Source organism: Paramisgurnus dabryanus, chromosome 23 (assembly GCF_030506205.2).
Source record: "Paramisgurnus dabryanus chromosome 23, PD_genome_1.1, whole genome shotgun sequence".
NCBI lineage: Eukaryota > Metazoa > Chordata > Actinopteri > Cypriniformes > Cobitidae > Paramisgurnus > Paramisgurnus dabryanus.
The window spans coordinates 26,003,933-26,017,802 of NC_133359.1; the positions used below are offsets into that span (position 1 = coordinate 26,003,933).

Here is a 13,870-nt window from a genome sequence, read left to right on the forward strand (position 1 = left end):
GATTTTTGGTGTCGCATGAAAAGAAAGTCATGTGAATTGATGATGATCAGTATTATTTATTGTTAGGTGAATTCTATACATTATTAAAATGTCATAACCTAAATCTGAAGTGTGTATGCTTTTTATTAATTTTCTCGACAGACGATTTTCTTTTTGGAGTTTGTTTTTATTGGTTAGGTCATCCAGCTACCTTACCTTTCGATTATCTTAAATATATAATTTACAGAAGAAAAATACAGATAAATTAAAAGTTACTATATAGTCTCCGTTTCAACATTATTGTTTGCAATATTATAACACCATTCACCAAAAAAGAAAAAAAAGAATAAGCTAATGTTTCAAATTACAATATAACAGGTGAAACTACAGGTACAAACACATCTTTAGTGCGATTATGTCACAGACGCGTTGTCTTCCGTCCCGTTGCCAACTCTAGAACAATGAAGCTAGTCCAAAAAATAAAAACAGGTGCGTAGATGTGTAGACAGGCTGAGATGATGCACAGATCTTAATATCCAAACGTGTTCTCTCCACTGTAGGCCACGTACAAAAAGCCGTCCTCATCCTTCTCTTTCTCGTATAGCTGTCCCATAGTCAGACTGAAATGAAAATATAAACAAAACGTTTATTATTTATATAACTAGGGTACAAGAATGATCAAAACCCCTTACACACAGAGACACTTTATTAATAAAATTCAACATCAGATTTCAGTCTTTGACATGACCTTACACAGTCAAAAGTAGAGATATCAAGGTTATACAGTACAAGGTGTTTTTAAAGGTGCCAAAGAATGCATTAAAATAATTTGTTAAATTGTTCTCTGATATTTACATAGAAGGTATGTGGCTTTATTAAGTTCAAAAATGTGCCTTTAGAATGAAATGATCTATTTTTGCCCTATTTGGAAAAGTCATGAATAATAATGTTGAGCTCTGCTCTGAGGCTCATGCCAGTAGCTCACATTTCTAAACAGACCTTATATGTTGAGATGAAAATACAGATTTGAGGAACAACAAAATCTTTGGAGATTTTTTCTGAGTGGAAAGTTTGTGTTTTTTCAGTATGGACCTGTAAAACGTAACTGTAACGTCAATAGTAGAACTTCAAACTACACGCTAGCATATTACGCTAACTTAGCAGTTACAACTTGAAATTTTGTAATAAATGTAATGTGTAATTTAATGTTGGGGGTACATCTTGACTGTGACATCACAGTCGGTGTTATGTTGAGATTGGCCTGTTTTCCAGCTTCTGTGTGCTGCGTTACATAATTTTTTTTCTGTGTTACATAAAAATGAGGAAACAAATGCATTTGAGGCTCACAATATATCATTACCATGTACAGAGCTCTTATTATTCATCTATGCCTAGGTTAATACAGTCTTTATTCTATGGCACCTTTAAATCAAGGCAGCTCAAAAAAGCCATTTGATCTGGGACTAGGATAAGCCCTGTCCGGGAAACAGAAACTTTATTCTTTGAGTACAGGTTTCTGAATGTGATTTGTAAAATGGATATGTAGTCAACATGACTTGACAAAATGAAACCACCTGCATAACTCTCATTTGAGTCAGCCACACTGAAAAAATGATTCATTGAATTTAATAAAATTATTTAAGGTAAGTGGTTGCAATCAATTTATTTAACCTACATTTAAACAAAAAAGATTGGTTAAGTAAAATAAAATATAAAACTTTTGTTTAAATGTAGCTTAAATAAATTGATTGCAACCACTTACCTTAAAAAAATTTATTAAATTCAATGAATCATTTTTTTCAGTGCATCTGTGTTCAGGATTATTTGGGCAAAAACCGTGGATCGATACTGGAGCTCTGGAGCCACCAAGCATGCCCACGCCCCTGACACAATCATGAGCATCCATTCATCTTGTAGCAGTATTTGAAAGCTGAGATGATGGGCAGCGTAGGGTTGGGTATTGAGAACCGGTTTCCTTTTAGAACTGGTTTCAAATGTTTAAAAAAAAAAAACGACAACAGTTTGCCGATTTCTGATTTTTTTTAGTCATTCTCACACAGCAAACAGCAGTGAGCGTTTTACAGTTGTATCTATCTGCCAGGACCTGTAACAAACCTTCTCTCATTACGCACATGCCCAGGCCAGTTCATTACACTCAGCACTATGACTGACCGCAGCAAACGTTCAAAAGTTTGGTTAAACTTTGTGAAAAAATGATGTTGTATTGCCAAATGCTTGTAAAGGTTTTTCGTGTAAGGGAGAAATACATCTAATATGATGAAACATCTGCTTTAACATGGCGTAAATGTAAAGTAATGTATCGTGTTTAAATCTCTCAGCCGCGAGTCCTCCTGCAACGCAACAGATAGGTCAAGTTGGCGCGTCAGACGGCTGGTGCAAAGAGAAGTTGTGGTTTAAAAGTAAAAAAAAAAATATTTTTCTTGCCAAAAATGACAATTGTTTGCTAGATAAAACCCTTATTCCTCGTTTGGGAGCCCCTTTGAAGCAGAGTTGAAACGGCAATTTTAAACTGCATTTGAATTGTAAACTGTTGGGGGATACAATAATATCTATAAAAAAATAATAATTTCTTCTCGACTGGACAAAGAAAGACATCAACATTTTGGATGACGTGTGGGTGAGTAAATGATCAGAATTTTTTTAAGAAAATGAAGTAATCCTTTAATAACTGTAAAATATCTTTAATAACTGTGAAAATGTATTTTTATAATTATGAATGTATTTTTTACATTTGTTAATGAAAATTATAAACCAGTATTAACATGATTTTAAAATTTTAAGTATTCCAAATATAATTTAATAAAGTCTTATTTTTTCCAGATCTGTAATATTTCAAAAATATCATTATTACCCTTAAGGGGGTCGCACATCAGACGCGCAGCTCAGCTAAAAAAAACCGAACACATTGTTTTCTGTGAGTATACGCACACCGGCGCCGACAGGTGGCGCCTGTCCGCGGCGCCCAGCTACGACTCAGGAAGTTGCTCAAATCCCTGTCGCGCCACAGAGCACCACTCACATAGTTTTACATTAAATAACATCATATCTGTCCCAAATCATTAATGATTAACATTGGCTGCTAACGTATATTTTGCATTTTTAAGTAGACGCTATCTGACTAAGCTTGCGCTATTTAAAGTCGCAATGAAATTGAAATGAAAAACTATATATATTTTTTTAATATTGTGGTATTATTAACAAATGACTTATTTGTGAGCTTCATTATTTTTTAAAAATTTGTGTGTCCTTATAATCTTTAATCAAAAATGCAAATCTCCTCCCCTCCTCAAAACGATCTCTCTTCACTTCCGGTCAAAAGTATGGCAGGTGGGCGGGGTCCGGGAGAAGATCGCAGCGATTAGCAATTAGCAACACGACCCAACTTCAAACGATCCAATCAGATCTCGATGGACAAATTCAAATCCAGCCCTGCCTTATCTCATCTCAAAAGCCGTTTCATTCGGATATACGTCACCACGGGGAAAATAAGGCAATCGCTACTTCCTTTTCAAGGCGACTTTAATGTGCACTTCCGGTGTACGATACCTCAGAGTTGTCCAAGACGCGACTCGATGCGGCGTGTCCGGTGTGCGACCCCCTTTAGTCACTTAAAGCTGTTGGTTTGTCTTTTGTTATTTTTTAGTATATCTATCGCAATAAATGCTATTTAATGCTGTAAAACAACATAAGCATTTTAATAGTCTGAATATTTCTAATAAAACATTTTGAGTTAATTTACCTGGACTGAGGAACAGTTTTGTCAACAAAGAGGAATATAGCTTTTTCAGAAGGCAGCTGGATCCGCTTTCGGATAATCCACATGAACTGGGCCACTGTGATGTCAGATGGGACCAGATACTTCCTCTTGTCGATATCCAAAATCTGTGAGCCAGACACTTTCTCTACAATAACCTAATCCACACACAAGAGAGAGAGAGAAGAAGAGTCAATCACATCACATGTTGCAATTATTTCATTAGAAAGCCACCAGATTATGACAAAAGATTTTATTGTCTTTAAGTTAAATTTAAATGTAGCCGTTTAGCAGATGTTTTAACAAGTGAAAAATTAGGAATATTTTAGACATCTTGTCACACAGGAGCTAATTATACAAATTAAAAACAAAAAATAATAGCAGTATTTGTACATTGTAAAATGACAGTACAGTCTTAAAGGGATAGTTCACCCAAAAATTAAAATTCTGTCATTATTTACTCACGCTCATGTTTTTACAAATCTTTATAAATTTCTTTGTTCTGACGAACACAAAGGAAGATATTTTGAGGAATGTTTGTATCCAAACCGATTATGAGCCCTATTTACTTCCATAGTATTCTTTATACTATGAAAGTGAATAGGGCTCATGAACGGTTTTGTTCATTTCTTGGGAAACATTTATCAAAATATCTTACTTTGTGGTCATCAAAAGAAAGAAATTAATACAGATTTATAAAAACATAAGAGTGAGAAAATGATTGCAGAATTTTCATTTTAATGCATAATAATAATAGTTTAGTTTAGTTTAGTTTAATTTTATTTATATAGCACTATATTTCAACAGATGTTGGCCATAGTGCTGAACATAGCCAATAAAAATAATATAAAAAATAAATACATAAAAACCACACACAGAGCATATAAAACATAACACCACCAAATTTACAAAGTCAGACAATAACACATTACGTGCTCATTGATTGTACGCTTTCTGTAGTAGGTATCGTTTTAGAGTTTTTTTAAAACAGGACACATGCGTAATTTCCCTTACATGTAGCGGTACACTGTTCCATAATTTGGGACCGGCTACAGCAAAAGCTCGGTCTCCCTTTGTTTTTAGCCGCGTTCTGGGAACCTTCAGCAGATTTTGGGTAGAAGATCTTAGGCATCTAGATGGTGCATTTATACATAAGAGCTCAGAGAGATATACAGGAGCTAGCCCATTAAGAGCTAGTAGTATAATAGTAGTAATACATTTTATAAACAGGCAACGGCCAGAAATATTATCTGAAACAGCATGTTAATGTTAAATTACCTTTCATTTAATGGACCATGGTAAAAGAACAGCTTTCCAGAATTATATTATCTATTAAACTAAGTAAAGTAAAATTCCAACTCAAAAAATTGGGAAAAAAATTACAATTCCATTTTTTTTTAAATCCTAACTGCAAGAACCAAATAGAAACGATTTTATGACAATAAACATCGCAAAGAAAATATCATGAATGTGCAACTACAAGTATACAACAAAAGGTGCAAGGTGATATCAGTAGTGTATCAGTGGTATGAACAGAAATGCCATTTGTCATTTCCTTCTTTATTTTTACATTAAGCCTTTTATGATTAAATAACAGGTGTAGTTTTACACACAGCTTTATTTGTAAGGCACATTTCCTTGTAAAACCTAATACTGAAAAAAAAAAAACTAAACAAGCACACAGAATTGAGTAAATTGGTTTATTATTGTAGTAAGTTAAGTAAGATTGTTTTAAAGGGGGCATTTCACAAGACATTTTTAAGAAGTCAAATAAATCTTTAGTGTCCCCAGAGTACATATGTGAAGTGCTACCTCAAAATACCAGATCATTTATTATAACATGTTAAAATTGCAACATTGTAGGATAAGGCAAAAATGTGTGCTTTGGGGAGCTGATCTCTGCACTAAATGGCAGGGCTGTCTGTGGTTGGATAGTGCAGATTAAGGGGCGGTATTATCCCCTTCTGACATCACAAGGGGAACCAGATTTCAATGACCTATTTATTCACATGCTTCCAGAGAATGGTTTCCCAAAACTAAGTTACTAGGTTGATCTTTTTGACCTGTTCTAGGTTAATAGAAGCACTGGGGACCCAATTATAGCATTTAAACATGGAAAAAGTCAGATTTTCATGATATGTCCCATTTAATGAAATACATTAAAATTGTTTAGTTTTTATAATGCATACTCACAGGAACTCTGTCTGGGTATTTATTCCGGATTTTGGCCGATTCAACACACCTGTGCTCTGGAAAAAGAAAACACTTTCATCAGTCGACATGCCAGCTTAACATTAAGTGTGCTTCGTCTCATTAATATTGATGTTAAAATCTACAGATGCACTAATAAAAATAGGATTTTATTTTGCTTACGCCAATTTTAACAAACAACTATTGGCTGATTTTAAAACCGATATTTACAATATTTTTCAATCACAAAAATACATTTGGTGCAGATTTATTATTTATTCTTTTTTTTACCAGATATTATGCAACAGACATTATACAACTTTTCATGCAGTCAAATATCAGTTTGTTATATTGTCCTTTTAATGCCATAGCCAATATGCTGATAGTTTCAACTGATCAAATATCGGCGAAACATTGCATTTTAATTGATTAAACGTTCATCCGCTGTTTTTTTAAAGATATAAAGCCCATTGGCCTCCACTATAGTAGCATTTAAAAGGGTGCACCTTTCATTTAAATATAACATATAACAACAAACTCAGTCACCAAAAGTGTGATATATTTACGTCACCTCAAACATAGATGCATCTGTATGTCAAATATGGCATGGCTGGTAAACAAACAAATGCTAGGCTAAAATGAAAGCAAAACAAGCAACAGAGACAGACCTCCGTACATTATGAGCTCTATTTATTATTGTTGTTTTGATGGACACACAGCCTTGACATAAACAAATAAATCAAAGTCTTCTCGAGTGATGAACGTGTAAAGATCAACTGGGCAGGTGAAAACGAAAACAAGCCAATAGATCAATAATGACACACATCTGATAGGCCATTTTAACAACATCGCGACATTTAGACGTATTACCCAGAGAATGATCCTCTTTAAACATCCATTTCATGTTTGCAGACGTCTTGCTCGAGGAGCGACCTGTCACCAAAATATAGCACAATTTAAACGCAAGTAAAGCTTTAAACTAATAACGTCAACAATGCAGCAACATTCGTCTCCAAACCCAGCCGTGATGATTACGTCACCCGAGAGCGTACCATCTCTCCGTTGGAATCGAGGGCGTTACAGTAGGGCCGTACCATTTTACTCGCTTCAAGGGGTGTCACGGCTCGGTTTCGCAGACGGATTTCTTTTTTCTCTATCTTTAGGATTTTCAAAAGGTCGCGTTATCAGTCTTGTTATTTCTTTTTTTTTACTGTCAAAGCGAATTCGTATTCGCTATTTGATTAAGTACTATGAGCATGTTCCGCATAATACGGCCTAGTTTCGCGCGGTTGCTATGGTGAACACATGACGCTTCGTCACCGGAACAACATGTAGTGTGCGTTTTGTGTACGCTGAACTCGTTAACATGCGTCAATTTTTGCTTTACAAATGTATTAAAGTTATTCATTACCTTCAAGAATTTGCAGCTTTTTCGACGATATAACCAGCGCATTTGCATTAACAGCAGCAACACTTAGTATTTACCAATAATGGCTTTTTATGAGGCTTACTCGCACCCCGCTTTAATAAGATACAAAACGCGCATTTGCACGAGAGCAACGCTGTTTGTGATCGTGGTTTTATGCCTCACGTACATTTCACCTCTGCTCGTGGCTTACAGAAGTCAAGGTAACCTAACCTAAACATATTTTCACGTTTCCAAAGATGTGATGAAATAAAGTGTTTGTGTTAACAGGGTTCTGGCTGAAGAAAAGCTGGTATGAAGAGCAGCCACTCGTTCAATTCCAGTATGATATGATCTTGATAGGAGCAACAAACACAGCTGGGAATTACGTGGCATGGAGTACATTTCCAAACTTTAATCGATTAGTTGGAGATAACTTGCGCATCCCATTCGTCTCGGTGAGTGCTGAACTAAACTGTTCCTCCTATATTGACAATAGCACTTGTATTAATGTGTTGTTCATAAATCAGGTCCAGGAGGAGGACAGAAACCAGGATGGCAAATCAGATCTTCTTAACCTCCAGATCAACATCCCACTTAAAGCAGAAGAGCAGATGTTTAGCGTCCAGCTCCTCCTCACGTTCTCTTATCAGCTATTTGTGTGTATCCACTGCACTCATACACTATATACATAAATTCCCCACAATGTGTTTCTTATCAGACAACTAAATTTGTCTCTTTAGAGGATGTCTACTGTTGCGATGCAGACGCTTGCGTTTCTCCAGCATTCTTCATCTGTGCCAGGTTCTCAGCTGTTCATCAGTGCAGATCTAAAGCTTCATCAGCGAACTCCTCTTCCTCACAGAGGGTTACATGCTGCCTACAATGTGAGCAATGCTATCGCATTACAGTAGACACAATGTATACCTTTATGCACCTATGCAGGGATGGGGCAGGGATGTCCAAACTCAGTCCTGGAGGGCCGGTATCTAAAACTTCCCTCAACGTTTCTGCCTGAAAGTTGAATCTGCCTAGGAAGACACTGATTAGCTGGATTAGGTGTGTTGGATTAGGGTTGGAGCAAAACAGAGACACCGGCCCTTTAGGAGCAGGATTGGACACTCCTGATCTAAAGCAAAGGGAAAATGATGCACTGTTGATACACCAATGCTGTATCAAGAGAAAATGCAAAGTAAAAACTCTGACGTCTATTATTTCACTTTTTTATTTTTTTAAGAGCACCTATTGTCCGATTCACGTTTTTACATTTCCTTTGGTGTGTAAGTGTGTATTAGTACATGTTAATGATATGCAAAAGGTACAAACCCCAAAGTAAATGATGATACGAATTATGGTGTCCAATGTAAATCTCTTTTCTTGGATTACAACAAACCACGGGTTTTAGGCAACAGTTTACTTCCTGGGATTGGTGATGTAGACGAGACCGACATTATCATAATTCCTCCCGCTTCGTACTCACAGCCTGTAAGTTAATTCCTGTTAGCATAGCATTGTGGGCGCGTCTTTTAAACATAGTAAGGAGCGTCACATTTCTGGCTGACGTCAGAGGTATTCAGACCAATCACAACGTACAGATTAGCTGGCCAATCAGGGACACAGAGCTTTTCAAATCTGTGCGTTTCAGGAAGAGAGTGAAAACTGGAGCTACAAAAATGTACAGTGTGATGAAAATAATGTGTTTTTTTAACCATAAACCACAAGAACACATTGAATTATACCAAATACATAAAATAATGTTTTTTAGCAATGAAATAGGTGCTCTTTAATAATAAACATGCTTTTATGATGCAAGTAATCATTTATTGGCAATCATCAGATTGGTTGATGTGTGTCAGTACTAGTATAGATTTAATTTGCTTCATCTGTTTCATTACTAGGTATCGGTGATCGATGCATCCAGTCCATTAGCAAGTACATACGACCTGGCCAACATTATCGGACTCTATCAACAGAGAAACTGTAAGATTATAAAGACACTTTTGACCGGTTAAATACTTTTTTCTTTTGACTTTTCCATGTTTAAGTGCTATAATTGGGTCCCCAGTGCTTCTAACAACCTGGAAAATATGATAAAGATCAACCCTGTAACTTAGTTTAGGTAAACCATTCTCTTTAAGCATGTGAAAAAATAAGTCATTGAAATTTGGCTTCCCTTGTGATGTCAGAAGGGGATCTTATTATAATAATAATACCACTCTTTAATCTGCACTATGCACCCACGGCACTGCCATTTAGTGCAGAAATCAACTCATTTGCATTTAAAAGCACACACCCAAAAAACGGCACAGATGTGTGTGCACTGCTCAAGCATACAGTGCATAAGTGTTGTTGCAAGTTTCTTAAGCGGAGTAATGGATTATTTGCATTTTGCACGGGAATAAACCCTTTTACAGCATACGTGATCCAATAGCCTGCATGTGCATTTAGCCAACAGAAGTGGTGTTGTTCCCCAGTGGATCTAACTTGTTAGCAACTCAGAAAGTTTGTTAAAACGGTTTCCCAGCATCAAAATGTCAAAATGCACTAATATAATATAGTAATATATGTATATATGTATCTGGCCACTTTATATTTGGGCATCTGCTAATGTCTTCTATTTACTCCACCTACACGGATCTGGTAGCTGTGTTACAAAATTTGATAAAGTCAAATAAAAATAAAAAAACTACTCTCTCTGTGTTGCTTCACTGCTGATTCCTGCTATACTTACGTTGCCAAAATGCGCGCGCATACGTTGCCACGTCATCATAGTGTAAAAACAGTAAAGGGTCTATAGAAGATCGGATGAATGACTTTTCAGCAAAGTACATTTATGTGGTTGAATGTAAATGGAACAGTTTTAACAAATCTATCTATAGCTATCTGATCAGAGAAGTAAACAGGTGTAAAAAGCCATTTAATGACTGCTGTAATGTAAAAAAATAATTCTTAAATAATGTGAAATAAATCTAGAAAAAAGAACATTCTAAATGTAACTTGTACAATGGTGAGAAAATTTGAAAAATTATTATTAAAATTATTAAATAATTTATTTAATAATAATTTAATTATTAAAATAATTAAAAGTGAAATAAATATGCGGTATTCGACCTTCACCTGAGTTTTTCATTTTATTCAGCCAAGAATTTTCCTTTCGGTGCATTCTTATTTTACATTTTAAAAAGCCTTGTGAAATCAGGGTTCCCACGCGTCCTTGAAATCCGTGAAAGTTTGTGAATCTGGTGAAAATATACAGTTTTATAGTTTTTGAAAATACACATACATATATACAGGTCATTGAAAGTGCTTGAATCTATTTTATGCAAGAAGTTTTCTGGAAAAAAATCCATATTATTCCCTGTGTAGTGTAGGATAATATCATAAAAATTCTAGACTTTTTAAGCTCTAAAAGCTTTTATCTTCTGTATGCGAATGTTGATTCATACCAAAATGCTTTTTTGCATAGTTGTGTTTGACACATGAAAATTACGTATGTAACTGTTGTTCCCTGAGAAGGGAACGAGACGCTGCGTCTCCCTTGCCATACTTCCTGCATCCCTGTAACGCCGCATTTGACAAGATTTCAGATAGCGATATACTTTCTGGCTTCCCCGTCACCCTGTCTTTTTTCGTTAAGCATCATCATTGGTTGAATTTGATATACACATTCAGACACACTTACCCTAGAAGGCGTCCCCTAAGTGTCACCGCAGTGACGCAGCCCGAGTTCCCTCGAAAGAAAACTGTAACAATGTATCTTAAAAGGTAACGCGATGCTCTCACTTGAAACGTGTCCCCACATTTAGTCCTTGAATTTTAGGGTATTGGACCTGGAAAGTCCTTGAAAGGTCCTTGAATTTGAAGTTAACTAAGGTGTGGGAACCCTGTGAAATGTCCCCTTTAAAAAATGTCACAGTGTTACTAAATACTGTCAGTACAAACAACATTATCAGATGTTTTCAATGTAGTCTAAATATCTAAATGCCTTGCATAAAGACAGCAGGAACTATGTATTAGAACCTTAAGGGCTGGTTTCCTGAACAGGGATTAAGTGTAGTCCAATACTAAAAATGCATGTTTGAGCTGTCAAAATTTTGAAAACAATGTGCACTTCAATATCTTAAACTGATAGATGGCTTTTAAAGACGATAGATTATGACAAGTAATATGCAAGGTGTCACTCTGGACAAACTGGTACGGTAGGATAGTTTATGTGGTTTGAAGTTGAATTCTCTGTGTGTTTAATAAAATACATACAAGTAACTTGTTTGTTTATATGAAATGTCACTTTGTTTGTTGGTTAATGATTCATCCCAATATCTCCATCACAGTGACTACTCATCTCTCCAGTGCCATTCCAGTATGGATGGTTGGCAGAGCTGCAAATACTCCATTTCAGATCAATGCTAACATCAACTATCCAGTAGAAACCATTACATATCCTTTACGTGCGTTGTCTCTGTATGTTTGTTCTGTAATGCAGTGTGTATTTATTTTAGGTAGTGAAACCTGATCCGAGTAAAAGTTAGAATGTGTTATACTTTCATGTCTGAGAATAAGTCAACTGTATTATGTAAACTGGTTTTGATCCTGCAAATGTGTTGTTTGTTATAAAGTTAAAAACTTTTTAATAAACAATTTCCCGTAGCATTAGTTTAATACAAAACACATGAATGAAAAATTGTTGCTTTATACTTTTAATGTGTCGCCAAATCTGGTCCTTCATATTGAAATTCAAATGTTTTTTTCTTCGGTTCTGCATTCCTATGATGTCAACACAAGTTTAATTTCCTTGACTGCTTCCTCTACTTATCGTCCGGGCTTTTGGGAAACGGTGAAGTTTGCTTGGATTCAATATGTCAGTGTACTGCTCATCTTTCTGTGGATTTTCCAGCACATTCAAACGTTTGTTTTTCAGAACCAAGTCTTGCCAACTATTGTAGTGCCTCCGTTTAAGCAGCACAGAGTTTGACCTGACCAGTGTTGTTCAGGGTTTTTTATTGTACTTTTTAGTAAAATAACTAAGTGAATTAGTTTTGTTCTGTAATTTTACCATACATGTACATGCAAGGTTTATTATTTGAAGTAGATTCATATTAAAGAAAGGGTGCTTGTTAAATCTCAGTTTCTTCTGTTTATATATATATATATATATATAGCCATGGGTTGGTTAGTTATTTTTAGTACCTTTATTTTTTTAAGAAGGTATGTAAGAATGTACAGTTAAATAGTTAATAATTTAATTCTTAAAGACCTACAGAGTCAGCAGATCGTGTCACGATCGTCAGATCATTCCACAGTTGTGGAACAGCTCCAGAGAAGAAACTTCAGTTGCTAATTCAATTACTAACATTTACTAGCAATTACTATACTTCAATTGCTAACAACTTAAAAATGTCAGTTTATTTAACTTAAATTTTCACCTAAAATGAAAACAGTAAAGAATTTTTAAGGTGTTACCAATTTAAGTATTTTTTTTTAGGGCCACATTTTGTAATTTAAGAGTAAAAAATACCAACACAGTAGCATGTGTGTTTGAGAAATGCAGATGGTAAACAGTGCAAACTCTGTAACAAACACGCCAACAATGTAGTATGTACACTGTAAACTGGATCAGTACAATGTACCTATTAAAATGAGATTAAACTGTACTCAAACCACTGAAAAAAGTTTATTTAACTTAAAAGTTTTATATGTGTTTAACATATAACAACAACATTTGACTTCAAAGCAGAGTTATTTCAATACAACCGCCTCATTTGAACAAACACTGCAAAAATTACAATCTGTTGGTGGTTGTGATGAGGTTTATGGCATTCAATCTGCCAGTGAAGCTAAGAAAGAGTCTGGCACTGCAAACTTCAGTTTCAAGTTAAATCAACATGATTGGTTGAGGAGGATTTCCCGTTCTAAGCATGCTTTGCATGAGCCTGCATTACAAGAAAAAAAATTAAGTGATATTTTATGTGATTTTCAGAAAATAGAAAGACTCAGTAGTTTTTCTCAGTTGCTTTGGAGCATTTCTCAGATCAGAAATAAAAGAATAAAAAAAATGTAACCCATCCCAGGGAGTTGTGAACACACCTGTGCAGCTATCCCAGCACCCAGGAAGCAATTAGGGTTAAGGTGCTTTGCTCAAGGGCACCACAGTCACAACCCACCAGCCGTAAGACTTGAACGGGCAACTCTCAGGTTACAAGCCAGACTCTCGTCTACAACTGCCCCCTAACATAAATTAGGGGGCATTCAAGCAGATTATGTAGAGTTATCTGCTGTTTGTTTGTTTTTTCATTTTCATCAAAATACATTATACAGGTTTCTGTTGAATAGTCTTACACCTCAAAACATTTAGGAGTTAATAATTCATGTCATGCAAAATTTTGGATCTTTGTGTCATATGTTATTGTTTTAATCTGTTATGATCTGTAATGTTTTCCATAGGGTGTTTTGTAAATGTGAACTCAATTGATAAATAGTAAATCTTGAAATTTTGAGTTACAGAAAATTTGACATTTCGTGCA

The 13,870-nt window shown here is 35.4% G+C and overlaps 2 protein-coding genes across 2 annotated transcripts; one reads left to right on the plus strand and one right to left on the minus strand.

Annotated features, from left to right (window-relative positions):
* Positions 1-36: 36 nt before the first annotated feature.
* Positions 37-6,987, minus strand: gabarapl2 (GABA(A) receptor-associated protein like 2). The gene is made up of 4 exons (XM_065291247.2): positions 6,815-6,987; positions 5,948-6,003; positions 3,740-3,912; positions 37-599 (listed from the first exon to the last, which is right to left on the minus strand). Exons 1-4 carry the CDS (start codon positions 6,846-6,848, stop codon positions 509-511), a joined length of 354 nt encoding a protein of 117 aa, XP_065147319.1. The 5' UTR covers positions 6,849-6,987; the 3' UTR covers positions 37-508.
* An 83-nt stretch (positions 6,988-7,070) lies between these two features.
* tmem231 (transmembrane protein 231) lies at positions 7,071-12,468 on the plus strand. The gene is made up of 7 exons (XM_073813236.1): positions 7,071-7,573; positions 7,641-7,807; positions 7,880-8,008; positions 8,093-8,236; positions 9,248-9,329; positions 11,681-11,783; positions 12,156-12,468. Exons 1-7 carry the CDS (start codon positions 7,435-7,437, stop codon positions 12,319-12,321), a joined length of 930 nt encoding a protein of 309 aa, XP_073669337.1. The 5' UTR covers positions 7,071-7,434; the 3' UTR covers positions 12,322-12,468.
* Positions 12,469-13,870: the final 1,402 nt, after the last annotated feature.